Here is a 26437-nt window from a genome sequence, read left to right as displayed (position 1 = left end):
ATCCCGACCCCGATCCCAACCCTGATCCCGACCCTGATCCCAACCCTGATCCCGACCCTGATCCCGACTCCGATCCCGATCCCGACCCTGATCCTGATCCCGACCCTGATCCCGACCCTGATCCCGACCCCGATCCCGACCCTGATCCCGACCCTGATCCCGACCCTGATCCCGACCCTGATCCTGATCCCGACCCCGATCCCAACCCTGATCCCGACCCTGATCCCAACCCTGATCCCGACCCTGATCCCGACCCTGATCCTGATCCTGACCCCGACCCCGATCCCCGTTTCCTGATCCCGACCCTGATCCCAATCCCGACCTCGACCCTGATCCCGACCCCGATCCCGACCCTGATCCCGACCCCGATCCTGATCCTGATCCCGACCCCGATCCTGATCCTGATCCCGATCCCGATCCCGCAGGCGGAGACGGCGGCGAATCGGATCTGCAAAGTTCTGGCCGTGAACCAGGAGAACGAGCAGCTCATGGAGGACTACGAGCGCCTGGCCTCAGATGTGAGGGGGGAAAAACCCCAAATCCCACCCCAAAATACCCCAAAATCCACCCCAAATACCCCAAAATACCCCAAAATCCCCCAAAATCCCCCAAAATCCCCCAAAAACCCCCCCAAATCCCACCCCAAAATACCCCAAATCCACCCCAAATACCCCAAAATACCCCAAAATCCACCCCAAATCCACCCAAAATACCCCAAAATACCCCAAAATCCACCCCAAATCCACCCAAATCCCCCCCAGGAGCTCTGTGAGTGCCTGGCCTTGACCCAATCCCAAACTCCATCCCAAACTCTTCCCAATCCAATCCTGATCCCGTTGCAGCTCTTGGTGTGGATCCAGCCCCCATTCCCAATCCCGTTCCCATTCCCAATCCCGTTCCCGTTCCTGTTCCAGCTGCTGGTGTGGATCCAGCCCCCAAACCCCATCCCAAACCCCATCCCAATCCCATCCCAATCCCATCCCCATTCCCAATCTCAATCCCGTTCCCATTCCAGCTGCTGGTGTGGATCCAGCCCCCAAATCCTATCCCAATCCCGTTCCCATCCCCATTCCCAATCCCGTTCCCATTCCAGCTCCTGGCGTGGATCCAGCCCCCAGACCCCATCCCAAATCCCATCCCAAACCCATCCCATTCCCGTTCCCATTCCCAATCCTGTTCCCATTCCCGTTCCAGCTCCTGGCGTGGATCCAGCCCCCGATCCCGATCCCATTCCCGATCCCTTTGCAGCTCCTGGCGTGGATCCAGCGCACCATCCCGTGGTTGGAATCCCGGGATCCCATTCCAAATCCCATTCCCAATCCCATTCCCAATCCCGATCCCATTCCCATTCCCAATCCCATTCCCAATCCCAATCCCGGGATCCCAATCCCATTTCCAATCCCATTCCCAATCCCAATCCCGTTCCCGATCCCATTCCCAGCTCCTGGCGTGGATCCAGCGCACCATCCCGTGGTTGGAGTCCCGGGATCCCAATCCCATTCCTGATCCCGATCCCAATCCCATTCCCAATCCCATTCCCAATCCAGCTCCTGGAGTGGATCCAGCGCACCATCCCGTGGTTGGAGTCCCGGGATCCCAATCCCATCCCAATCCCGGGATCCCATTCCCGATCCCAATCCCAATCCCATTCCCAATCCCATTCCCAGCTCCTGGAGTGGATCCAGCGCACCATCCCGTGGTTGGAGTCCCGGGATCCCAATCCCATCCCAATCCCCATTCCCAATCCCATTTCCAGCTCCTGGCGTGGATCCAGCGCACCATCCCGTGGTTGGAATCCTGGGATCCCAATCCCATTCCCAATCTCATTCCCAATCCCAATCCCGATCCCGATCCCATTCCAGCTCCTGGCGTGGATCCAGCGCACCATCCCATGGTTGGAATCCTGGGATCCCAATCCCATTCCCAATCTCATTCCCAATTCCAATCCCAATCCTGTTCCCGTTCCCATTTGCAGCTCCTGGCGTGGATCCAGTGCACCATCCCGTGGTTGGAATCCCGGGATCCCAATCCCAATCCCATTCCCGATCCCATTCCCATTCCAGCTCCTGGAGTGGATCCAGCGCACCATCCCGTGGTTGGAATCCCGGGATCCCAATCCCAATCCCATTCCCATTCCCATTCCCAGCTCCTGGCGTGGATCCAGCGCACCATCCTGTGGTTGGAGTCCCAGGATCCCATTCCCGATCCCGATCCCAATCCCAATCCCAATCCCGATCCCATTCCCAATCCCAATCCCAATCCCATTCCCGTTCCAGCTCCTGGCGTGTATCCAGACCCCGATCCCAATCCCATTCCCGATCCCGTTGCAGCTCCTGGAGTGGATCCAGCGCACCATCCCGTGGTTGGAATCCCGGGATCCCAATCCCAATCCCATTCCCATTCCAGCTCCTGGCGTGGATCCAGCGCACCATCCCGTGGTTGGAGTCCCGGGATCCCATTCCCATTCCCAATCCCATTCCCAATCCCGATCCCAATCCCGATCCCAATCCCATTCCCATTCCAGCTCCTGGCGTGGATCCAGCGCACCATCCCGTGGTTGGAGTCCCGGGATCCCAATCCCAATCCCAATCCCATTCCCATTCCAGCTCCTGGCGTGGATCCAGCGCACCATCCCGTGGTTGGAATCCCGGGATCCCAATCCCATTCCCGATCCCAATCCCAATCCCAATCCCGATCCCGTTCCCATTCCCAGCTCCTGGAGTGGATCCAGTGCACCATCCCGTGGTTGGAATCCTGGGATCCCAATCCCATTCCCGATCCCAATCCCATTCCCGATCCCATTCCAGCTCCTGGTGTGGATCCAGCCCCCATTCCCAATCCCATTCCCAATCCCATTCCCAATCCCGGGATCCCAATCCCATTCCCGATCCCGTTGCAGCTCCTGGCGTGGATCCAGCCCCCGATCCCAATCCCAATCCCGATCCTGTTCCCATTCCCAGCTCCTGGCGTGGATCCAGCGCACCATCCCGTGGTTGGAATCCCGGGATCCCAATCCCAATCCCATTCCCATTCCAGCTCCTGGAGTGGATCCAGCGCACCATCCCGTGGTTGGAGTCCCGGGATCCGCAGAAGACGATCCCGGCCATGCAGCAGAAGCTGGAGGATTTCCGCGAGTACCGGCGCGTGCACAAACCGCCCAAGGTGCAGGAGAAGTGTCAGCTGGAGATCAACTTCAACACGCTGCAGACCAAGCTGCGCCTCAGCGGCCGCCCCGCCTTCATGCCCTCCGAGGGCAGGATGGTCTCGGTGGGTCTGGGGGGGGTTTGGGGGGCTTAAACCCACCCTAAACCCAGCCTAAACTGCCCTGAACCCACCCTAAACCCACCCTCAAACACGCTGCAGACCAAGCTGCGCCTCAGCGGCCGCCCCGCCTTCATGCCCTCCGAGGGCAGGATGGTCTCGGTGGGTCTGGGGGGGGTTTGGGGGGCTTAAACCCAGCCTAAACCCAGCCTGAACTGTCCTGAACCCACCCTAAACCCACCCTCAACACGCTGCAGACCAAGCTGCGCCTCAGCGGCCGCCCCGCCTTCATGCCCTCCGAGGGCAGGATGGTCTCGGTGGGTCTGGGGGACATTTGGGGGGCTTAAACCCAGCCTAAACCCAGCCTAAACCCAGCCTGAACTGCCCTGAACCCACCCTGAACCGACCCTGAACTCACCCTGAACTGCCCGGAACTGCCCTGGCCTTCATGCCCTCCGAGGGCAGGATGGTCTCGGTGGGTCTGTGGGGGGTTTGGGGGGCTTAAACCCAGCCTAAACCCAGCCTAAACCCAGCCTGAACTGCCCTGAACCCACCCTAAACCCACCCTCAACACGCTGCAGACCAAGCTGCGCCTCAGCGGCCGCCCCGCCTTCATGCCCTCCGAGGGCAGGATGGTCTCGGTGGGTCTGGGGGGCTTAAACCCAGCCTAAACCCACCCTAAACCCAGCCTAAACCCAGCCTGAACTGTCCTGAACTGCCCTAAACCCACCCTGAACCGACCCTGAACTCACCCTGAACTGCCCTGAACTGCCCTGGCCTTCATGCCCTCCGAGGGCAGGATGGTCTCGGTGGGTCTGGGGGGCTTAAACCCAGCCTAAACACAACCTAAACCCACCCTAAACCCAGCCTGAACTGTCCTGAACTGCCCTGAACCCAGCCTGAACTGTCCTGAACTGCCCTAAACCCACCCAGAACTGCCCTGGCCTTCATGCCCTCCGAGGGCAGGATGGTCTGGGGGCTCTGGGGGGCTTAAACCCAGCCTAAACCCACCCTAAACTCACCCTAAACTGCTCTGGCCTCCGAGGGCAGGATGGTCTTGGTGGATCTGGGGGCTTCAGGGGGCTTAAACCCAGCCTAAACCCACCCTAAACTCATCCTAAACCCACCCAGAGCCCACCCAGAACCCGCCCACTTCGGTGCCATCAGAGGGCAGGGTGGGCTCAAGGGGTCTGGGAGGGTCCCAGGGGGGTTTTGGGGTGACCCCGGAGGTTTTTGGGGTCCTCAGTGGATTTTTGGGTGACCCCAGTGGATTTTGGGGTGACCCCGTAGGTTTTTGGGGTGACCCCAGTGGATTTTGGGGTGATTTTTGAGGATTTTTGGGGTGATTTTTGAGGATTTTTGAGGATTTTGGGGTCCCCAGGACATCGGGGCGGGCTGGCAGCGGCTGGAGCAGGCGGAGAAGGGGCACGAGGAGTGGGGTCACCTGTCCTGGTGTACCTGGGGGGTTTTGGGGTGACCCCAAGAAGGTTTTGGGGTGACTCTGGAGGTTTTTTGGGGTGATTTTTGGGGTTTTTGGGGTTCCCAGGACATCGGGGCGGGCTGGCAGCGGCTGGAGCAGGCGGAGAAGGGACACGAGGAGTGGGGTCACCTGTCCCGGTGTGCCTGGGGGGTTTTGGGGTGACCCCAGGAAGGTTTTGGGGTGACCCTGGAGGATTTTGGGGTGATTTTGGGGTTTTTTGGGGTGACCCCGGTGGATTTTGGGGTGATTTTTGAGGATTTTTGGGGTTTTTGGGGTCCCCAGGACATCGGGGCGGGCTGGCAGCGGCTGGAGCAGGCGGAGAAGGGACACGAGGAGTGGGGTCACCTGTCCCAGTGTACCTGGGCGGTTTTGGGGTGACCCCAGGAAGGTTTTGGGGTGACCCCGGTGGATTTTGGGGTGATTTTGGAGGTTTTTGGGGTGATTTTTGGGGTTTTTGGGGTCCCCAGGACATCGGGGCGGGCTGGCAGCGGCTGGAGCAGGCGGAGAAGGGACACGAGGAGTGGGGTCACCTGTCCCGGTGTGCCTGGGGGGTTTTGGGGTGACTCTGGAGGTTTTTTGGGGTGATTTTTGGGGTTTTTGGGGTCCCCAGGACATCGGGGCGGGCTGGCAGCGGCTGGAGCAGGCGGAGAAGGGACACGAGGAGTGGGGTCACCTGTCCTGGTGTACCTGGGGGGTTTTGGGGTGACCCCAGGAAGGTTTTGGGGTGACCCCAGTGGATTTTGGGGTGATTTTTGGGGTCCCCAGGACATCGGGGCGGGCTGGCAGCGGCTGGAGCAGGCGGAGAAGGGACACGAGGAGTGGCTGCTGACGGAGCTGCGGCGCCTGGAGCGCCTGGATCACCTGGCCGAGAAGTTCCGGCAGAAGGCGTCGATCCACGAGGGGTGGACGGAAGGTACCGGAACCGGGGGGGGCGGGGCGGGGGTCAGGGGGTCCCCACACCTGTGCCCAGGTGAGGAGGTGGCACAGGGGGGCACAGGGGGTTCAGGGGGGTTCAGGATCTCTCACCTGTGCCCAGGTGAGGAGGTGGCCCAGGGGATTCAGGGCTCTCAGGGTGGCACAGAGGAGATTTGGGGTGTCACCACACCTGTGCCCAGGTGAGGAGGTGGCCCAGGGGATTCAGGGCTCTCAGGGTGGCACAGAGGAGATTTGGGGTGTCACCACACCTGTGCCCAGGTGAGGAGGTGGCACAGGGGGTTTCAGGGTGGCACAGGGGGGTTCAGGGTGGCCCAGGGTGGCCCAGGGCTCTCAGGATGTCTCACCTGTGCCCAGGTAAGGAGGTGGCCCAGGGGGTTCAGGGCTCTCAGGGTGGCCCAGGGTGGCCCAGGGGGGCTCAGGATCTCTCACCTGTGCCCAGGTAAGGAGGTGGCACAGGGGGTTCAGTGCTCTCAGGGTGGCACAGGGGGGTCAGGGGGTCCCCACACCTGTGCCCAGGTGAGGAGGTGGCCCAGGGGGTTCAGGGTGGCACAGGTGAGCTCAGGGCTCTCAGGTGGATTCAGGGCTCTCAGGGTGGCTCAGGGGGGTTCAGGATCTCTCACCTGTGCCCAGGTAAGGAGGTGGCACAGGGGGTTCAGTGCTCTCAGGGTGGCACAGGGGGGTCAGGGGGTCCCCACACCTGTGCCCAGGTGAGGAGGTGGCACGGGGGGGTTCAGGGTGGCTCAGGGGGGCTCAGGGCTCTCAGGTGGATTCAGGGCTCTCAGGGTGGCTCAGGGGGGTTCAGGATCTCTCACCTGTGCCCAGGTAAGGAGGTGGCCCAGGGGGTTCAGTGCTCTCAGGGTGGCACAGGGGGGTCAGGGGGTCCCCACACCTGTGCCCAGGTGAGGAGGTGGCACGGGGGGGTTCAGGGCTCTCAGGGTGGCACAGGGGGGTTCAGGGGGGTTCAGGATCTCTCACCTGTGCCCAGGTAAGGAGGTGGCCCAGGGGGTTCAGGGCTCTCAGGGTGGCACAGGGTGGCACAGGGGGGCTCAGGATCTCTCACCTGTGCCCAGGTAAGGAGGTGGCACAGGGGGGCACAGGGGGGGTTCAGGATGTCCCCACACCTGTGCCCAGGTGAGGAGGTGGCCCAGGTGAGCTCAGGGTGGCTCAGGGGGGCTCAGGATGTCTCACCTGTGCCCAGGTAAGGAGGTGGCACAGGGGGGCACAGGGGGGGTTCAGGATGTCCCCACACCTGTGCCCAGGTGAGGAGGTGGCCCAGGGGGTTTCAGGGTGGCCCAGGGGGTTCAGGGTGGCCCAGGGGGTTCAGGGTGGCACAGGGTAGCCCAGGGGGGTTCAGGATCTCTCACCTGTGCCCAGGTAAGGAGGTTGCTGAGGGGGGTTTCAGGGTGGGCTCAGGGCTCTCAGGGTGGGCTCAGGGTGTCTCACCTGTGCCCAGGTAAGGAGGTGGCCCAGGGGGTTTCAGGGTGGGCTCAGGGCTCTCAGGGTGGCCCAGGGTGGCCCAGGGGGGTTCAGGGTGGGCTCAGGGCTCTCAGGGTGTCTCACCTGTGCCCAGGTAAGGAGGTGGCCCAGGGGGTTTCAGGGTGGGCTCAGGGCTCTCAGGGTGGCCCAGGGTGGCCCAGGGGGGTTCAGGGTGGGCTCAGGGCTCTCAGGGTGGGCTCAGGATGTCTCACCTGTGCCCAGGTAAGGAGGTGGCCCAGGGGGTTTCAGGGTGGGCTCAGGGCTCTCAGGGTGGCCCAGGGTGGCCCAGGGGGGTTCAGGGTGGGCTCAGGGCTCTCAGGGTGTCTCACCTGTGCCCAGGTAAGGAGGTGGCTCTGGGGGTTTCAGGGTGGCCCAGGGGTGGGCTCAGGGCTCTCAGGGTGGGCTCAGGGCTCTCAGGGTGTCTCACCTGTGCCCAGGTAAGGAAGTGGCCCAGGGGGGTTCAGGGTGGCCCAGGGTGGCCCAGGGGTGGGCTCAGGGATCTCAGGGTGGGCTCAGGGTGTCTCACCTGTGCCCAGGTAAGGAGGTGGCCCAGGGGGGTTCAGGGTGGCCCAGGGGGTTTCAGGGTGGGCTCAGGGCTCTCAGGGTGGGCTCAGGGTGTCTCACCTGTGCCCAGGTGAGGAGGTGGCCCAGGGGGGTTCAGGGTGGGCTCAGGGTGGCCCAGGGGTGGGCTCAGGGTGTCTCACCTGTGCCCAGGTAAGGAGGTGGCTCTGGGGGTTTCAGGGTGGGCTCAGGGCTCTCAGGGTGGCCCAGGGTGGGCTCAGGGCTCTCAGGGTGTCTCACCTGTGCCCAGGTAAGGAGGTGGCTCTGGGGGTTTCAGGGTGGGCTCAGGGCTCTCAGGGTGGCCCAGGGTGGGCTCAGGGCTCTCAGGGTGTCTCACCTGTGCCCAGGTAAGGAGGTGGCTCTGGGGGTTTCAGGGTGGGCTCAGGGCTCTCAGGGCTCTCAGGATGTCTCACCTGTGCCCAGGTAAGGAGGTGGCACAGGGGGTTTCAGGGTGGCCCAGGGTGGGCTCAGGGCTCTCAGGATGTCTCACCTGTGCCCAGGTGAGGAGGTGGCACAGGGGGTTTCAGGGTGGCCCAGGGTGGGCTCAGGGCTCTCAGGATGTCTCACCTGTGCCCAGGTGAGGAGGTGGCCCAGGGGGGTTCAGGGTGGCCCAGGTGAGCTCAGGGCTCTCAGGGGGTTCAGGGTGGGTTCAGGGTGGCACAGGGGGTTCAGGGTGGCCCAGGGTAGCCCAGGGGGTTCAGGATCTCTCACCTGTGCCCAGGTAAGGAGGTGGCCCAGGGTGGCCCAGGGTGGCCCAGGGGGGTTAGGGTGGGTTCAGGGCTCTCAGGGTGGGCTCAGGATGTCTCACCTGTGCCCAGGTAAGGAGGTGGCCCAGGGGGGTTTCAGGGTGGGCTCAGGGCTCTCAGGGTGGCCCAGGGGGTTTCAGGGTGGGCTCAGGGCTCTCAGGGCTCTCAGGGTGTCTCACCTGTGCCCAGGTAAGGAGGTGGCCCAGGGTGGCCCAGGGGGGTTCAGGGTGGGCTCAGGGTGGCCCAGGGGGTTTCAGGGTGGCCCAGGGGGTTTCAGGGTGGCCCAGGGGGTTTCAGGGTGGCCCAGGGTGGCCCAGGGGTGGGCTCAGGGTGTCTCACCTGTGCCCAGGTAAGGAGGTGGCCCAGGGGGTTTCAGGGTGAGTTCAGGGCTCTCAGGGCTCTTAGGATCTCTCACCTGTGCCCAGGTAAGGAGGTGGCACAGGGGGTTCAGGGTGAGTTCAGGGCTCTCAGGGTGGGCTCAGGGTGTCTCACCTGTGCCCAGGTAAGGAGGTGGCCCAGGGTGGCCCAGGGGGTTTCAGGGTGGCCCAGGGGGTTTCAGGGTGGCCCAGGGGGTTTCAGGGTGGCCCAGGGGGGCTCAGGGCTCTCAGGGTGTCTCACCTGTGCCCAGGTAAGGAGGTGGCTCTGGGGGTTTCAAGGTGGGTTCAGGGCTCTCAGGGTGGCCCAGGGGTGGGCTCAGGGTGTCTCACCTGTGCCCAGGTAAGGAGGTGGCCCAGGGGGGTTCAGGGTGGGCTCAGGGCTCTCAGGGCTCTCAGGATCTCTCACCTGTGCCCAGGTAAGGAGGTGGCCCTGCGGGACCGGGACTCGGGCACGGCGTCGCTGGCTCAGGTGCGGGCGCTGCTCCGCAAGCACGAGGCCTTCGAGTCGGACCTGGCGGCGCACCAGGACCGCGTGGAGCAGATCGCGGCCATCGCCCAGGAGCTCAAGTACGGGACCCCAGACACCCCCAAACACCCGGAAATGTACCCCAAAATTATACCCCAGATAACCCAAAAAACCCCAAAATTGTACCCCAAAATTGTACCCCAGATACCCCAAATTGTACCCCAAAAAACCCCAAAATTGTACCATAAAAATCCACAAATTGTACCCCAAAATTGTACCCCAAAAACCCCAAAATTGTACCCCAAAATTGTACCCCAGATACCCCAAATTGTACCCCAAAATTGTACCCCAAAAACCCCAAATTGTACCCCAAAATTGTACCCCAGATACCCCAAATTGTACCCCAAAAAACCCCAAAATTGTACCCCAAAATTGTACCCCAAAAACCCCAAATTGTACCCCAAAATTGTACCCCAGATACCCCAAATTGTACCCCAAAAAAACCCAAAATTGTACCCCAGATACCCCAAATTGTACCCCAAAAAAACCCAAAATTGTACCCCAAAATTGTACCCCAAAAACCCCAAATTGTACCCCAAAAAACCCCCGAATTGTACCATAAAAACCCCCAAATTGTACCCCAGAATTGTACCCCCAAACCCCCAAATTGAATCATAAAAACCCCCAAATTGTACCCCAAAGTTGTACCCCAAAACCCCAAATTGCACCCCAAAATCGTACTGCAAACACCCCCAAAACCCCACAAATTGTACCCATTTTCTCCCCATTTTCCCCCATTTTTTCCCATTTCCCCCCATTTCCCCCCCATTTTTCCCCATTTCCCCCCATTTTTCCCCATTTCCCCCCATTCCCCCCCATTTTTCCCCATTTCCCCCCATTTCCCCCCCATTTTTCCCCATTTCCCCCCATTTTTCCCCATTTTTCCCCCATTTTTCCCCCATTTCCCCCCATTTTCCCCATTTCCCCCCATTCCCTCCCCATTCCCTCCCCATTTTCCCCATTTCCCCCCATTTTTTCCCATTTTTCCCCCATTTTCCCCATTTTTCCCAATTTCCCCCCGTTTTTCCCCATTTCCCCCCATTTTTCCCCCATTTTTCCCATTTTCCCCCCATTTCCCCCCATTTTTTCCCCATTCCCTCCCCATTTTTCCCAATTTCCCCCCATTTTCTCCCCATTCCCTCCCCGTTTTTCCCAATTTCCCCCCGTTTTTCCCTATTTTCCCCCCATTTTTTCCCATTTTCTCCCCATTTCTCCCCGGTTTTTTCCCGTTTTTCCCAATTTCCCCCCATTTCCCCCCATTCCCTCCCCGTTTTTCCCAATTTCCCCCCGTTTTTCCCTATTTTCCCCCCATTTTTCCCCATTTTCTCCCCATTTCTCCCCGGTTTTTTCCCGTTTTTCCCAATTTCCCCCCGTTTTTCCCCATTTCCCTCCATTTTCCCCCAATTTCCCCCCATTTTTCCCCATTCCCTCCCCATTTTTCCCCATTTCTCCCCATTTCCCCCCATTTTTCCCAATTTCCCCCCGTTTTTCCCCATTCCCTCCCCATTTTTCCCCAATTTCCCCCCATTCCCTCCCCATTTTTCCCAATTTCCCCCCGTTTTTCCCCATTCCCTCCCCATTTTTCCCCATTTCTCCCCGGTTTTTTCCCATTTTCCCCCAATTTCCCCCCGTTTTTCCCCCCTTCCCAGCGAGCTGGATTACTACGACTCGGCGAGCGTCAACGCGCGCTGCCAGAAGATCTGTGACCAGTGGGACCTGCTGGGCTCGCTGACCCACAGCCGCCGCCAGGCCCTGGAGGTCGGGGGGTCCCAGGGGGGGCGGGGAGGGGTCCCCAGCCCCTCCCAGAGTCCCAATCCCGGCCTTTTTCACCCCAGAAAACGGAGAAGCAGCTGGAAACCATCGACGAGCTGCACCTGGAGTACGCCAAGCGCGCCGCGCCCTTCAACAACTGGATGGAGAGCGCCATGGAGGACCTGCAGGACATGTTCATCGTGCACACCATCGAGGAGATCCAGGTGAGTTTCAACCCAAAAGTGACAAAAAATAACCCAAAAGTTCCAAAATGCCCCCTTGGTCCCAGTCCCGTGCACACCATCGAGGAGATCCAGGTGAGTTTCAACCCAAAAGTGACAAAAATTAACCCAAAAGTTCCAAAATGCTCCCTTGATCCCAGTCCCGTGCACACCATCGAGGAGATCCAGGTGAGTTTCAACCCAAAAGTGACAAAAAATAACCCAAAAGTGACAAAAAATAACCCAAAATCATCACAAAATAACCCTAAAGTGTCCCAAAATAACCCAAAAGTGTCACAAAATAACCCAAAATCATCCTAAAATAACCCAAAATTGTCCCAAAATAACCCAAAAGTGTCCCAAAATAACCCAAAATCATCCCAAAATAACCCAAAAGTTCCAAAATAACTCCAAAGTGACACAAAATAACCCAAAATAACCCAAAATGCCCCAAAATCGTCTGAAAATAACCCAAAATTGTCCCAAAATAACCCAAAATAACCCAAAAGTGTCACAAAATAACCCAAAAGTGTCACAAAATAACCCAAAATAACCCAAACTTTTCCCAAAATAACCCAAAAGTGTCCCAAAAAACCCAAAATAACCCAAAATAACCCAAACTTTTCCCAAAATAACCCAAAAGTGACCCAAAATAACCCAAAATAACCCAAAATAACCCAAAATTGTCCCAAAATAACCCAAAATCATCTGAAAATAACCCAAAAGTGTCCCAAAATAACCCAAAATAACCCAAAATAACCCAAAATCATCCCAAAATAACCCAAAATCCTGCAATTCCATGGGAATATCGAGCTCCCGTCCCAAAAATAATCCCAAAAAAATCCCAAATCCCCATTTTAAAGCATTTCCTCACCCATTTTTTACCGGAAAATTGGGAATTAATCAGTTCCCAGCCGGAATCCGTGGGAATTTTTACTGGAAAATTGGGAATTAATCAGTTCCCAGCTGGAATTCCTGGGAATTTTTAACAGAAAATTGGAAATTAATCAGTTCCCAGCTGGAATTCCATGGGAATTTTGACTGGAAAATTGGGAATTGAACATGTCCCGTCCGGAATTCCTGGAATCCCATGGGAATTTTTACCAGAAAATTGGGAATTAAGGAGCTCCCGACCGGAATTCCCTGGGAATTTTGACCGGAAAATCGGGAATTGAACATCTCCCGTCCGGAATTCCTGGAATCCCATGGGAATTTTTACCAGAAAATTGGGAATTAATCAGTTCCCAGCTGGAATCCATGGGAATTTTTACCAGAAAATTGGGAATTAATCAGTTCCCAGCTGGAATTCCCTGGGAATTTTTACCAGAAAATTGGGAATGGAACATGTCCCGTCCGGAATCTCATGGGAATTTTTAACAGAAAATTGGGAATTAATCAGTTCCCAGCTGGAATTCCATGGGAATTTTTACCAGAAAATTGGGAATTGAACATCTCCCAGCTGGAATCCCATGGGAATTTTTACTGGAAAATTGGGAATTGAACATCTCCCAGCTGGAATTCCTGGAATCCCATGGGAATTTTTACCAGAAAATTGGGAATTAATCAGTTCCCAGCTGGAATTCCCTGGGAATTTTTACTGGAAAATTGGGAATGGAACATCTCCCGTCCGGAATTCCTGGAATCCCACGGGAATTTTTACCAGAAAATTGGGAATTAAGGAGCTCCCGACCGGAATTCCCTGGGAATTTTTAATGGAAAATTGGGAATTGAACATCTCCCGTCCGGAATCCCACGGGAATTTTTACCAGAAAATTGGGAATTAATCAGTTCCCGTCCAGAATTCCTGGAATCCCATGGGAATTTTTACTGGAAAATTGGGAATTAAGGAGCTCCCAGCCAGAATCCCATGGGAATTTTTACCAGAAAATTGGGAATTAATCAGTTCCCAGCCGGAATTCCCTGGGAATTTTGACCGGAAAATTGGGAATGGAACATCTCCCGTCCGGAATCCCTGGAATCCCATGGGAATTTTTACCAGAAAATTGGGAATTGAACATGTCCCAGCTGGAATCCCTGGAATTCCATGGGAATTTTTACCGGAAAATTGGGAATTAATCAGTTCCCAGCCGGAATCCATGGGAATTTTTACCAGAAAATTGGGAATGGAACATGTCCCGTCCGGAATCTCATGGGAATTTTTAACAGAAAATTGGGAATTAATCAGTTCCCAGCTGGAATTCCATGGGAATTTTTACCAGAAAATTGGGAATTGAACATCTCCCAGCTGGAATTCCTGGAATTCCATGGGAATTTTTACCGGAAAATCGGGAATTAATCAGTTCCCAGCCGGAATCCATGGGAATTTTTACCAGAAAATTGGGAATTGAACATGTCCCAGCTGGAATCCCATGGGAATTTTTACCGGAAAATTGGGAATTAATCAGTTCCTGGCTGGAATTCCTGGAATCCCATGGGAATTTTTACCAGAAAATTGGGAATTAATCAGTTCCCAGCTGGAATTCCTCGAATCCCATGGGAATTTTGACCGGAAAATTGGGAATTAAGGAGCTCCCAGCCGGAATCCATGGGAATTTTTACCAGAAAATTGGGAATTAATCAGTTCCCAGCTGGAATCCCTGGAACCCCACGGGAATTTCCCCTTGCCAGGGCCTGATCTCCGCCCACGAGCAGTTCAAGTCGACGCTGCCGGACGCGGACAAGGAGCGGGAGGCGATCCTGGGGATCCAGCGGGAAGCGCAGCGGATCGCGGAGCTCCACGGGATCCAAGTGCCCGGGAGCAACCCCTACACCTCCGTCACCGCCCACATCATCAACTCCAAGTGGGAGCGGGTGCGGCGCCGCAACTCCCGCTTTGCCCCCTCTCCTTTCCCCTTTTTATCCCGGTTTTATCCTGCTTTTTATGCCCATTTTATCCCCTTTTTATCCCCTTTTTATCCCCTTTTCATCCCCTTTTTATCCTGCTTTTTATCCCCATTTTATCCCCTTTTTATCCCCTTTTTATCTAGCTTTTTATCCTGGTTTTATCGCCTTTTTATCCCGGTTTTATCCCCTTTTTATCCCCTTTTTATCCCCTTTTTATCCTGCTTTTATCCCCATTTTATCGCCTTTTTATCCCCTTTTTATCCCCTTTTTATCCTGGTTTTATCCCCTTTTTATCCCCTTTTTATCCTGGTTTTATCCCCTTTTTATCCCCTTTTTATCCTGGTTTTATCCCCTTTTTATCCCATTTTTGTCCTGCTTTTATCCCATTTTTATCCCATTTTTATCTCCTTTTCATCCCATTTTTATCCTGGTTCTTATCCCCTTTTTATCCCATTTTTATCCCATTTTTATCCCCTTTTTATCCTGCTATTATCCCTATTTTATCCCCTTTTCATCCCCTTTTCATCCCGTTTTTATCCTCTTTTTATCCCATATTTATCCCTTTTTTATCCCCTTTTTATCCCCTTTTTATCCCCATTTTATCCTCTTTTTATCCCCTTTTTATCCCTTTTTTATCCCCTTTTTATCCCCATTTTATCCCCTTTTTGTCCCCTTTTTATCCCCTTTTTATCCGCTTTTTATCCCATTTTTATCCCCTTTTTGTCCAATTTTTATCCCCTTTTTATCCCCTTTTTATCCCATTTTCCTCCCATTTTTCTCCCCATTTTTCTCCCCAATTTTTCCTGGATTTCCCCATCCCATTCCTCCTTTTCCACCCGGATTTCCCCATCCCATTCCTCCTTTTCCCCACCCGGATTTTTCCCTCTGGGGTTTTTCCGGCGGCGCATCCCGGTGTTCCCGGGTCCCTTTCCAGGTGCAGCAGCTGGTGCCCAAGCGGGACCAGGCGCTGACGGAGGAGCAGAGCCGGCAGAATTCCAACGAGCGCCTGCGGCGGCAGTTCGGCAGCCAGGCCAACCGCGTGGGGCCCTGGATCCAGACCAAGATGGAGGTCGGGGAATGGGGCCGGGAACGAAAATACCGGGAATGGGGCCGGGAATAATGCCGGGAATACCGGGAATGAGGCCGGGAATAGTGCCGGGAATAATGCCAGGAATAATGCCGGGAAAATACCGGGAATGGGGCCGGGAATGAAAATACCGGGAATAATGCCGGGAATACTGGGAATAATGCCAGGAATAGTGCCGGGAATAATGCCGGGAATAATGCCAGGAATGGGGCCAGGAAAATACCGGGAATGGGGCCGGGAATGGGGCCGGGAATGCCGGGAATGAGACCAGGAATGGGGCCGGGAATGGGGCCAGGAATGAGACCGGGAAAATACCGGGAATAATGCCAGGAAAATACTGGGAATGGGGCCGGGAACGGGGCCGGGAATGCCGGGAATGAGACCGGGAAAATACCGGGAATGAGGCCAGGAATGCCAGGAAAATACCGGGAAAATACCAGGAATGAGGCTGGGAATACCGAGAAAATACTGGGAAAATACCAGGAGAATACCGGGAATGAGGCCGGGAATGAGGCTGGGAATACTGGGACTGCCAGGAATGAGGCCAGGAATGCTGGGAATACCAGGAATGAGGCTGGGAATACCAGGAATGAGGCTGGGAATACCAGGAATGAGACCGGGAATACCAGGAATGAGACTGAAATGAGGCTGGGAATACCAGGAATACCAGGAATGAGGCCAGGAATACCAGGAATGAGGCTGGGAATACCAGGAATGAGGCTGGGAATACCAGGAATGAGGCCGGGAATGGCGGGAATGGGTCCAGGAGAAGGCCGGTTTGGGGTCAGGAATGGGGTGGGAAAGGGTTGGCTCAGGGAATTCCGGGCGTTCTCCTGGAGATCTGGGATGGAAATCCCGGGATTTGGGGCTGCTGAGGATCTGGAAGTTTCCGTGCCCGCAGGAGATCGGGCGGATCTCCATCGAGATGAACGGCACGCTGGAGGATCCCGGGATCTGGGGCTGTCCTGGTGGGGTTGGTCAGGGATTTCTGGAAGTTTCCGTGCCCGTAGGAGATCGGGAGGATCCCGGGATCTGGGGTTGTCCTGGTGGGGTTGGTCAGGGATTTCTGGAAGTTTCCATGTCCACAGGAGATCGGGCGGATCTCCATCGGGATGAACGGCACGCTGGAGGATCCCGGGATCTGGGGTTCTGGGGTTGTCCTGGTGGGGTTGGTCAGGGATTTCTGGAAGTTTCCTTGGCTGCAGGAGATCGGGCGGATCTCCATCGAGATGAACGGCACGCTGGAGGATCCTGGGATTTGGGGATCCTCAGGGATTTCCGGGTGTTCTGGAATTCCCGTTTGGGTGATCCAGGATGGGGATCTGGAAGTTTCCGTGCCCACAGGAGATCGGGCGGATCTCCATCGAGATGAACGGGATCTGGGGATCCTCAGGGATTTCTGGGTGTTCTGGAATTCCCGTTTGGGTGATCCATGATGGGGATCTGGGTGTTTCCGTGCCCACAGGAGATCGGGCGGATCTCCATCGAGATGAACGGCACGCTGGAGGATCCTGGGATTTGGGGATCCTCAGGGATTTCTGGGTGTTCTGGAATTCCCGTTTGGGTGATCCAGGATGGGGATCTGGGTTGGGTGATCCAGGATGGGGATCTGGGTTGGGTGATCCAGGATGGGGATCTGGAAGTTTCCATGCCCACAGGAGATCGGGCGGATCTCCATCGAGATGAACGGGATCTGGGGATCCTCAGGGATTTCTGGGTGTTCTGGAATTCCCGTTTGGGTGATCCAGGATGGGGATCTGGGGGTTTCCTTGGCTGCAGGAGATCGGGCGGATCTCCATCGAGATGAACGGCACGCTGGAGGATCCTGGGATTTGGGGATCCTCAGGGATTTCTGGGTGTTCTCCTGGAGATCTGGGATGGAAATCCCGGGATTTGGGGCTGCTGAGGATCTGGAAGTTTCCGTGCCCACAGGAGATCGGGCGGATCTCCATCGAGATGAACGGGATCTGGGGATCCTCAGGGATTTCTGGGTGTTCTGGAATTCCCGTTTGGGTGATCCAGGATGGGGATCTGGGTTGGGTGATCCAGGATGAGGATCTGGAAGTTTCCGTGCCCGCAGGAGATCGGGCGGATCTCCATCGAGATGAACGGCACGCTGGAGGATCCCGGGATCTGGGGTTGTCCTGGTGGGGTTGGTCAGGGATTTCTGGAAGTTTCCGTGCCCGCAGGAGATCGGGCGGATCTCCATCGAGATGAACGGGATCTGGGGATCCTCAGGGATTTCTGGGTGTTCTGGAATTCCCGTTTGGGTGATCCATGATGGGGATCTGGGTTGGGTGATCCAGGATGGGGATCTGGAAGTTTCCATGCCCACAGGAGATCGGGCGGATCTCCATCGAGATGAACGGGATTTGGGGATCCTCAGGGATTTCTGGGTGTTCTGGAATTCCCGTTTGGGTGATCCAGGATGGGGATCTGGGGGTTTCCTTGGCTGCAGGAGATCGGGCGGATCTCCATCGAGATGAACGGCACGCTGGAGGATCCTGGGATTTGGGGATCCTCAGGGATTTCTGGGTGTTCTGTGATTCCCGTTTGGGTGATCCAGGATGGGGATCTGGGTTGGGTGATCCAGGATGGGGATCTGGAAGTTTCCGTGCCCGCAGGAGATCGGGAGGATCTCCATCGAGATGAACGGGATCTGGGGATCCTCAGGGATTTCTGGGTGTTCTGGAACTCCCGTTTGGGTGATCCATGATGGGGATCTGGGGGTTTCCATGCCCGCAGGAGATCGGGCGGATCTCCATCGAGATGAACGGCACGCTGGAGGATCAGCTGAGCCACCTGAAGGAGTACGAGGAGAACATCGTGGAGTACAAACCCAACCTGGAGCTGCTGGAGCAGCAGCACCAGCTGGTGCAGGAGGCGCTCATCTTCGACAACCAGCACTCCAACTACACCATGGAGGTGGGATCCGGGGGGATCCCGGGATCTGGGGGATCCCATGGGGGCTGGGTCCCATCCTGGGGGGATCTGGGGGGATCCTGGGGGTGCTGGCTCCCATCCTGGGGGTGCTGGATCCTGTCCTGGGGGTGCTGGGTCCATCCCGTGGGGATCTGGGGGGATCCTGTGGGTACTGGATCCCATCCCGGGGGTGCCGGATCCCATCCCATGGGGATCAGGGTGATCCTGGGGGTGCTGGATCCCATCCTGGGGGTGCTGGATCCCATCCCATGGGGATCAGGGTGATCCTGGGGATGCTGGATCCTGTCCTGGGGGTGCTGGGTCCATCCCGTGGGGATCAGGGTGATCCCGGGGGTGCCGGATCCCGTCCTGTGGGTGCCGGATCCATCCCGGGGGGGATCAGGGTGATCCTGTGGGTGCTGGATCCCATCCCAGGGGGATCAGGGTGATCCCGGGGGTGCCGGATCCATCCCGGGGGTACCGGATCCCGTCCCAGGGGGGATCAGGGTGATCCCGGGGGTGCCGGATCCATCCCGGGGGTGCCGGATCCCGTCCCAGGGGGGATCAGGGTGATCCCGGGGGTACCGGATCCCATCCTGTGGGTACCGGATCCCATCCCGGGGGGATCAGGGTGATCCCGGGGGTGCCGGATCCCATCCTGTGGGTACCGGATCCCATCCTGTGGGTGCCGGATCCCGTCCCGGGGGGATCTGCTCCCGCTGACCCCCGGTGCCGCCGTGACCGCAGCACCTGCGCGTGGGCTGGGAGCAGCTGCTGACGACCATCGCCCGCACCATCAACGAGGTGGAGAACCAGATCCTGACCCGCGACGCCAAAGGGATCAGCCAGGAGCAGATGCAGGAGTTCCGCGCCTCCTTCAACCACTTCGACAAGGTCTGGGATCCCGGGGATCCACTGGGGGCGATCCGGGGGGATCTGGGGTCCCGGGGATCCCCTGGGGGTGATCCGGGGGGATCTGGGGTCACGGGGATCCCCTGGGGGCCGGTTCCGGGGGGATCTGGGGTCCTGGGGGGATCTGGGATCCTGGGAACCCCCTGGGGGCTGTCCTGGGGGGATCTGGGGTCCTGGGGGGATCTGGGATCCTGGGAATCCCCTGGGGGGCGGTTCCAGGGGGATCTGGGGTGGGACCCCTGCCCGTGTCCCCACCCGGAACGTGGGAGCTGCCCCCGGATTTCCCCCATTTCCTGTTCCCCTTTCCCCCATTTCCTGTTCCCCATTTCCCTCATTTCCCGTTTCCTGTTCCCATTCCCTGTTCCCATTCCCTGTTCCCATTCCCTGTTCCCGTTTCCTGTTTCCTGTTCCCATTCCCTGTTCCCGTTTCCTGTTCCCATTCCCTGTTCCCATTCCCTGTTCCCATTCCCCATTCCCTGTTCCCATTCCCTGTTCCCATTCCCCATTCCCTGTTCCCATTTCCTGTTTCCTGTTCCCGTTTCCCGTTCCCGTTTCCTGTTCCCATTCCCTGTTCCCATTTCCCGTTTCCTGTTCCCATTTCCCATTTCCTGTTCCCATTTCCTGTTCCGGTTTCCTGTTCCCTTTCCCCAGGACCACGGCGGTGCCCTGGGCCCGGAGGAGTTCAAGGCCTGTTTGATCAGCCTGGGCTACGACGTCGAGAACGACCGGCAGGTACTGCCCTCTTCTTCCTCTTCCTCTTCCTCTCCCTCTCCTTCCTCTCCTTCCTCTTCCTCTCCTTCCTCTCCCTCTTTTCCTCTCCTTCCCCTCCCTCTTCTCCTTCCTCTCCCTCTCCTTCCTCTCCTTCCTCTCCTTCCTCTCCCTCTTCTCCTCTCCTTCCTCTCCCTCTTCTCCTCCTCTTCCTCTCCCTCTTCTTCCTCTCCTTCCTCTCTTTTTTCTCCCTCCTTTCCTCTCCTTCCTCTTCCTCTTTTCCCCTCCTTCCCCTCCCTCTTTTCCTTTCCTTCCTCTTCCTCTCCTTCCTCTTCCTCTCCTTCTTCTCCCTCTCCTTCCTCTTCCTCTTTTCCCCTCCTTCCCCTCCCTCTTTTCCTTTCCTTCCTTTTCCTCTCCTTCCTCTTCCTCTCCTTCTTCTCCCTCTCCTTCCTCTCCCTCTTTTCCTCTCCGTCCTCTCCCTCTTTTCCTCTCCTTCCCCTCCCTCTTCTCCTTCCTCTCCCTCTCCTTCCTCTCCCTCTTCTCCTCCTCTTCCTCTCCCTCCTCTCCTTCCTCTTCCTCTCCCTCCTCTCCCTCTTCTCCTTCCTCTCCTTCCTCTCTTTTTTCTCCCTCCTTTCCTCTCCTTCCTCTTCCTCCTTTCCTCTCCTTCCTCTTCCTCCTCTTCCTCTCCCTTTTTTCCTCTCCTTCCTCTCCTTCCTCTTCTTCCTCTCCCTCTCCTTCGTCTTCCTCCTTTCCTCCTCTTCCTCTTCCTCTCCCTCTCCCTCTCCCTCCTCTCCTCCTCCTCCTCTTCCTCCCATTTCCTCACCCCTTTCCTCCTCTTCCTCCCATTTCCTCACCCCTTTCCTCCTCTAACCAATTCTCTGCTTTTCTCTTCCTCTTCCTCTTCCTCTTCCTTTCCCTTTCCCGCCGGAAGCCGAAACGCCGCGCGGACTCCAACGACTTGGGCGCTCTGCTGGGCGCCGCGGGATCCGGCCTGGTAACGATCCCGTTCCGCCGCTCCGCTTCCTCTTCCTCTTCCTCTTCCTCTTCCTCTTCCTCACGCCTTTTATTCCTTTCCGTCTCGTCACTTTAGATTTCCTTTCAAATGTTTATTTCTGTATGTTTTTTCCCAATAGGTTTAGATTTCTTTCAGTTGTTTTTATAATTTTTTCCGATATTTTTATATTTATTTCAAATGTTTTTATATTTATTTTAAATATTTTTATATTTCTTTCAATTATTTTTATATTTCTTTTAAATATCTTTAGATTTATTTCAAATATTTTTATATTTATTTCAAATGTTTTTATATTTATTTTAAATATTTTTATATTTCTTTCAATTATTTTTATATTTGTTTCGAATAGTTTTATATTTATTTCAATTATTTTTATGTTTCGTTTAAATACTTTTATATTTATTTCAAATATTTTTACTTTTCTTTCAAATATTTTTTTTGCAAATATTTTTATATTTTTCTATATTTTTTTTAAAATATTTTTATATTTTTTCAAATATCTTTTTTCAAATATTTTTATATTTTTTTCAAATATTTTTTTTAAATATTTTTATATTTTTTTTTTCAAATATTTTTTTTCAAATATTTTTTTTTTCAAATATTTTTACATTTTTTTCAAATATTTTTATATTTCCCCCAAATATTTTTTAATATTTTCTTCCAATTATTTTTACATTTCCCTCAAATATTTTTTTATATTTTTTAAAAATATTTTTATATTTTTTTCAAATATTTTTTTTAAATATTTTTATATTTTTTTCAAATATTTTTTTCAAAATTTTTTTTTTTCAAATATTTTTTTTCAAATATTTTTATATTTTTTTCAAATATTATTTTTCAAATATTTTTATATTTTTTCAAATATTTTGTTAAAAAATTTTTATATTTTTTCAAATATTTTTTTAAAAATATTTTTATATTTTTTTCAAATATTTTTTTAAAAATATTTTTCTATTTTTTCAATTTTTTTTATATTTTTTCAAATATTTTTTTTCAAATATTTTTATATTTTTTTTTCAAATCTTTTTTTTCACATATTTTTTTTTCAAATATTTTCACACTTTTTTCAATTATTTTTATATTTCCCCCAAATATTTTTTAATATTTTCTTCCAATTATTTTTCCATTCCCCTCCAACATTCTCACATTTCCTGGCGGGCAATGCGGAACGGGCGGGGCGGGAATTCCCATCGGATCCCCGGAAAACCTCCGGCCACCCTTCCACAATTCCCAGGGCTGGGGGGGGAAACAACAACAACCAAACCAAAACCCCGTGGAATTCCGTGAAAATCCGGAATTTTCCACGGAATCCCGCGGCTTTCCCGCAGGGCGACGCGGAATTCCAGCGGATCATGGCGGTGGTGGATCCCAACGGCAGCGGCAGCGTCACCTTCCAGGCCTTCATCGACTTCATGTCCCGGGAAACCACGGACACGGACACGGCCGAGCAGGTCATCAACAGCTTCCGCGTGCTGGCCGGGGACAAGGTCAGCCGGGAGGAGTGCCGGGAAATGGGACTGGGAACGGGGAAATGGGGGTTGGGAATGGGAAATGGGGATTGGGAATGGGGAAATGGGGATTGGGAAATGGGGAATGGGGATTGGGAATGGGGATTGGGGATGGGAATGGGGAAATGGGGATTGGGAGTGGGGAAATGGGGGTTGGGAATGGGAAATGGGATTGGGAATGGGACAGGGAATGGGGGAAATGGGGGTTGGGAATGGGAAATGGGGATTGGGAATGGGGAATGGGGATTGGGAGTGGGGATTGGGGATGGGGAAATGGGATTTGGGAATGGGAAATGGGGATTGGGAGTGGGGATTGGGGATGGGAAATGGGATTGGGGAATGGGAGTGGGGAAATGGGGGTTGGGAATGGGAAATGGGAAATGGGGATGGGAAATGGGGATTGGGAGTGGGGAAATGGGATTTGGGAGTGGGGAATAGGGGTTGGGAGTGGGAAATGGGATTGGGAGTGGGAAATGGGATTTGGGAGTGGGAAATGGGATTGGGGAATGGGGAAATGGGGATTGGGAATGGGGATTGGGAATGGGGAAATGGGGATTGGGAGTGGGGATTGGGGATGGGGAAATGGGATTTGGGAATGGGAAATGGGAATTGGGAGTGGGGATTGGGGATGGGGAAATGGGATTTGGGAATGGGAAAGGGGATTTGGGAATGGGGAAATGGGGTTGGGAGTGGGGAATGGGATTGGGGAATGGGGAAATGGGATTTGGGAATGGGAAATGGGATTTGGGAGTGGGGAAGTGGGATTGGGGAATGGGAAATGGGGATTGGGAGTGGGAAATGGGATTTGGGAGTGGGAAAATGGGATTGGGGAATGGGAAATGGGGATTGGGAGTGGGAAATGGGATTTGGGAGTGGGAAAATGGGATTTGGGAATGGGAAATGGGGTTTGGAAAAGGGAAAATGGGATTTGGGAATGGCAGAGCAAGGTTTGGGAAGAGGAAAATGGGATTTGGGAATTCCGGGAATGCCACGTAGCCTTGGGAAGCACACACGGAAACCCAGGGCACCGCCCCGCCTCATGCTCAGAGCACATAATCCCCCCAAAATCCCCTTTAATCCCACCTTCCCTCCCTGCCATTCCCAAATCCCCTTTCTCTCTTTTCTCTACCCACTCCCAGAACTACATCACGGCGGCCGAGCTGCGCCGGGAGCTGCCGGCGGCGCAGGCCGAGTACTGCATCGCCCGCATGGCTCCGTACCCCGGCCCCGACGGCGTCCCCGGAGCCCTGGACTACAAATCCTTCTCCACCGCCCTCTACGGCGAGAGCGACCTCTGAGCCCGGCCCCGCCGGAACCCCCCCTGCTCCTTCTATGCAACACTCGATCCACCTCGGGATATTTCGGGAAGCCGCTCCCGCTTTTCCTCCTCCCGGCGGCGCCCGGAAATGGTTATTTTTTTTTTTTTTTTTTTGGTGAATGAGAGAAAGAGAGAAATATTCCGGTTATTTTTTCACGGGATCAAAAGCGGCGCAGCCCCGAGGGTTTCCCCCCCTTTCTCACAATCCCTCACTTTTCTTATCCCGCCACGGTAATTTATGGGTTTTCCACACTAGCGGGGGGGGAAAAATTTGGGATTTTTTTTGATGTGGGTGGTGGTGGGGGGTTTTTTTTTTTTTAATTTTTATGGTTTTTTTTTTGTTGTTTTCACTCACATTCCCACCTCGGAGCAGCGTTTTGTGGACCAAAAAATAAATAAATAAATAAATAAATGGGGAAGATAAGGGGGGGGGAAAAAAAGTGAGAAATAAGAGTGGAGAAATAGGCGGAAAAAAAAATTAGGAGGAAAAATGTGGAAAAATGTGAGGTAAATGGAGAGAGAGACGGAAAATCGGGAAATAAAAATGAGAATTGAAAAGTGTGGAACATGTGGAAAAAATAGGAGAGAAATGAAAATCATGGAGAAATCTGGAGGAATGCAGAAAAATACGGGAGAATAATGATAAAAAAAAAAGAAGAGTAAGGAGAAAAATAGAGAAATAAGGAGAACTGTGGAAAAATACGAAAAATCGAGAGAAACGAGGAGAAAAATTGAAGAGAAATCCACCCAATAAAGCGCCTGATCCTGGAAAATTTTGACGGGAAGCAAAAAATTCCGGTTTCCTTTATAACTTTACGGATTTATTATATAAATATATATTCACGTAGCAGCTTCTTTGTCCTGTAATTAAAATATTGCTGGAAAAAAAAAACCCAATATCTCTGGAATGTTGGCGTTTTTCCTCGCCTTTTCCCCTTGTGTAGCCAAGGAGGTAATCTTTAAGGGAGGGAATGACAATTTTGAGGTTAAAAACGACATTTTTGGGGGTTAAATTGAAGTAATTTTTTTTTTTCAGACAGCTCAGGACAATTGTGGGGGTAAAACCCGAGGTGATCTGTAAACGATGGAATATTTATGGGGTAAAACGTCAGGTACATGTGAGTGCAGGGTCCCAAAGTTGTGCTGGGGGCTTTTCCCTCTTGTTCCAACTCCTTTTTTCTCTTCCCCTTTCCCACCCTTTTTCCCTTCATGTCTTTTCTCCCCTCAGGTTTTCCCGCCCTTTTCTCCCCTCACGTTTTCCCGCTCTTTTTCTCCCCTCACGTTTTCCCGCCCTTTTTCTCCCCTCACGTTTTCCCGCCCTTTTCTCCCCTCACGTTTTCCCGCTCTTTTCTCCCCTCACGTTTTCCCGCCCTTTTCTCCCCTCAGGTTTTCCCGCCCTTTTCTCCCCTCACGTTTTCCCGCCCTTTTTCTCCCCTCACGTTTTCCCGCTCTTTTCTCCCCTCACGTTTTCCCGCTCTTTTTCTCCCCTCACGTTTCCCGCTCTTTTCTCCCCTCACGTTTTCCCACTCTTTTCTCCCCTCACGTTTTCCCGCTCTTTTCTCCCCTCACGTTTTCCCGCCCTTTTCTCCCCTCAGGTTTTCCCGCCCTTTTCTCCCCTCACGTTTTCCCGCCCTTTTTCTCCCCTCACGTTTTCCCGCCCTTTTCTCCCCTCAGGTTTTCCCGCCCTTTTCTCCCCTCACGTTTTCCCGCCCTTTTTCTCCCCTCACGTTTTCCCGCTCTTTTTCTCCCCTCACGTTTTCCCCCCATTTTCTCCCCTCACGTTTTCCCGCCCTTTTTCTCCCCTCACGTTTTCCCGCTCTTTTCTCCCCTCACATTTCGACCTTTCCTCCCCTCACGTTTCCACCCTTTCCCCTCACGTTTCCCCCTTTTCCCCTCACGTTTCCCCCTTTTCCCCTCACGTTTCCCCCTTTTCCCCTCACGTTTCCCCCTTTTCCCCTCACGTTTCCACCCTTTCCCCTCACGTTTCCCCCTTTTCCCCTCACGTTTCCCCCTTTCCCCCTCACGTTTCCCCCTTTTCCCCTCACGTTTCCCCCTTTTCCCCTCACGTTTCCACCCTTTCCCCCTCATGTTTCCCACTCTTTTCTCCCCTCACGTTTCCCCCTTTTCCCCTCACGTTTCCCCCTTTTCCCCTCACGTTTCCCCCTTTTCCCCTCACGTTTCCCCCTTTTCCCCTCACGTTTCCCCCTTTTCCCCTCACGTTTCCCCCTTTCCCCCTCACGTTTCCCCCTTTTCCCCTCACGTTTCCACCCTTTCCCCCTCACGTTTCCCCCTTTTTCCCTCACGTTTCCCCCTTTTCCCCTCACGTTTCCCCCTTTTCCCCTCACGTTTCCCCCTTTTCCCCTCACATTTCCCCCTTTTCCCCTCACATTTCCACCCTTTCCCCCTCACGTTTCCCCCTTTTCCCCTCACATTTCCACCCTTTTCCCCTCACGTTTCCCCCTTTTCCCCTCACATTTCCACCCTTTCCCCTCACGTTTCCCCCTTTTCCCCTCACGTTTCCCCCTTTTCCCCTCACGTTTCCACCCTTTCCCCCTCATGTTTCCCACTCTTTTCTCCCCTCACGTTTCCTGATCTTTTCTCCCCTCATGTCCCCCTCTCTTTTTCCCATTTCCACCCTTTCTCCCCTCACATTTCCAACCTTTCTCCCCTCACGTTTCCCACCCTGTTTCTCCCCTCATGTGTCCCTCCCTTTTCCCCTCACATTTTCCCCCTTTTCCCCTCATGTTTCCCACTCTTTTCTCTCCTCACATTTCCCTCTCTTTTCTC

General features: G+C 54.3%; 1 protein-coding gene across 5 annotated transcripts in view; it reads left to right on the top strand.

The window, feature by feature from the left end:
- Window positions 1-24277, top strand: part of ACTN4 (actinin alpha 4) — a 53484-nt gene extending 29207 nt beyond the window's left edge. For 2 of the 5 annotated variants that reach the window (XM_086872101.1, XM_086872102.1), the window contains exons 9-22: window positions 426-518; window positions 3037-3267; window positions 5507-5654; window positions 9254-9404; window positions 11013-11121; window positions 11199-11339; window positions 13965-14147; window positions 15115-15249; window positions 18013-18192; window positions 18937-19083; window positions 19753-19833; window positions 20741-20803; window positions 22153-22311; window positions 23472-24277. In XM_086872101.1, coding sequence (XP_086728227.1) covers window positions 426-518; window positions 3037-3267; window positions 5507-5654; window positions 9254-9404; window positions 11013-11121; window positions 11199-11339; window positions 13965-14147; window positions 15115-15249; window positions 18013-18192; window positions 18937-19083; window positions 19753-19833; window positions 20741-20803; window positions 22153-22311; window positions 23472-23630 — 1980 coding nt within the window. In that variant the 3' untranslated portion in view covers window positions 23631-24277. Of the gene's footprint in view, window positions 1-425; window positions 519-3036; window positions 3268-5506; window positions 5655-9253; window positions 9405-11012; window positions 11122-11198; window positions 11340-13964; window positions 14148-15114; window positions 15250-16168; window positions 16715-18012; window positions 18193-18936; window positions 19084-19752; window positions 19834-20740; window positions 20804-22152; window positions 22312-23471 lie in introns of those variants that run through there. The other 3 variants (XM_086872104.1, XM_086872103.1, XM_086872105.1) reach the window with 2 other exon arrangements.
- The last annotated feature ends 2160 nt before the right edge of the window (window positions 24278-26437 follow it).

Source organism: Cyanistes caeruleus, chromosome 38 (genome assembly GCF_971803275.1).
Source record: "Cyanistes caeruleus chromosome 38, bCyaCae1.hap1.1, whole genome shotgun sequence".
NCBI lineage: Eukaryota > Metazoa > Chordata > Aves > Passeriformes > Paridae > Cyanistes > Cyanistes caeruleus.
This window is presented reverse-complemented; position numbering and strand designations above follow the sequence as displayed.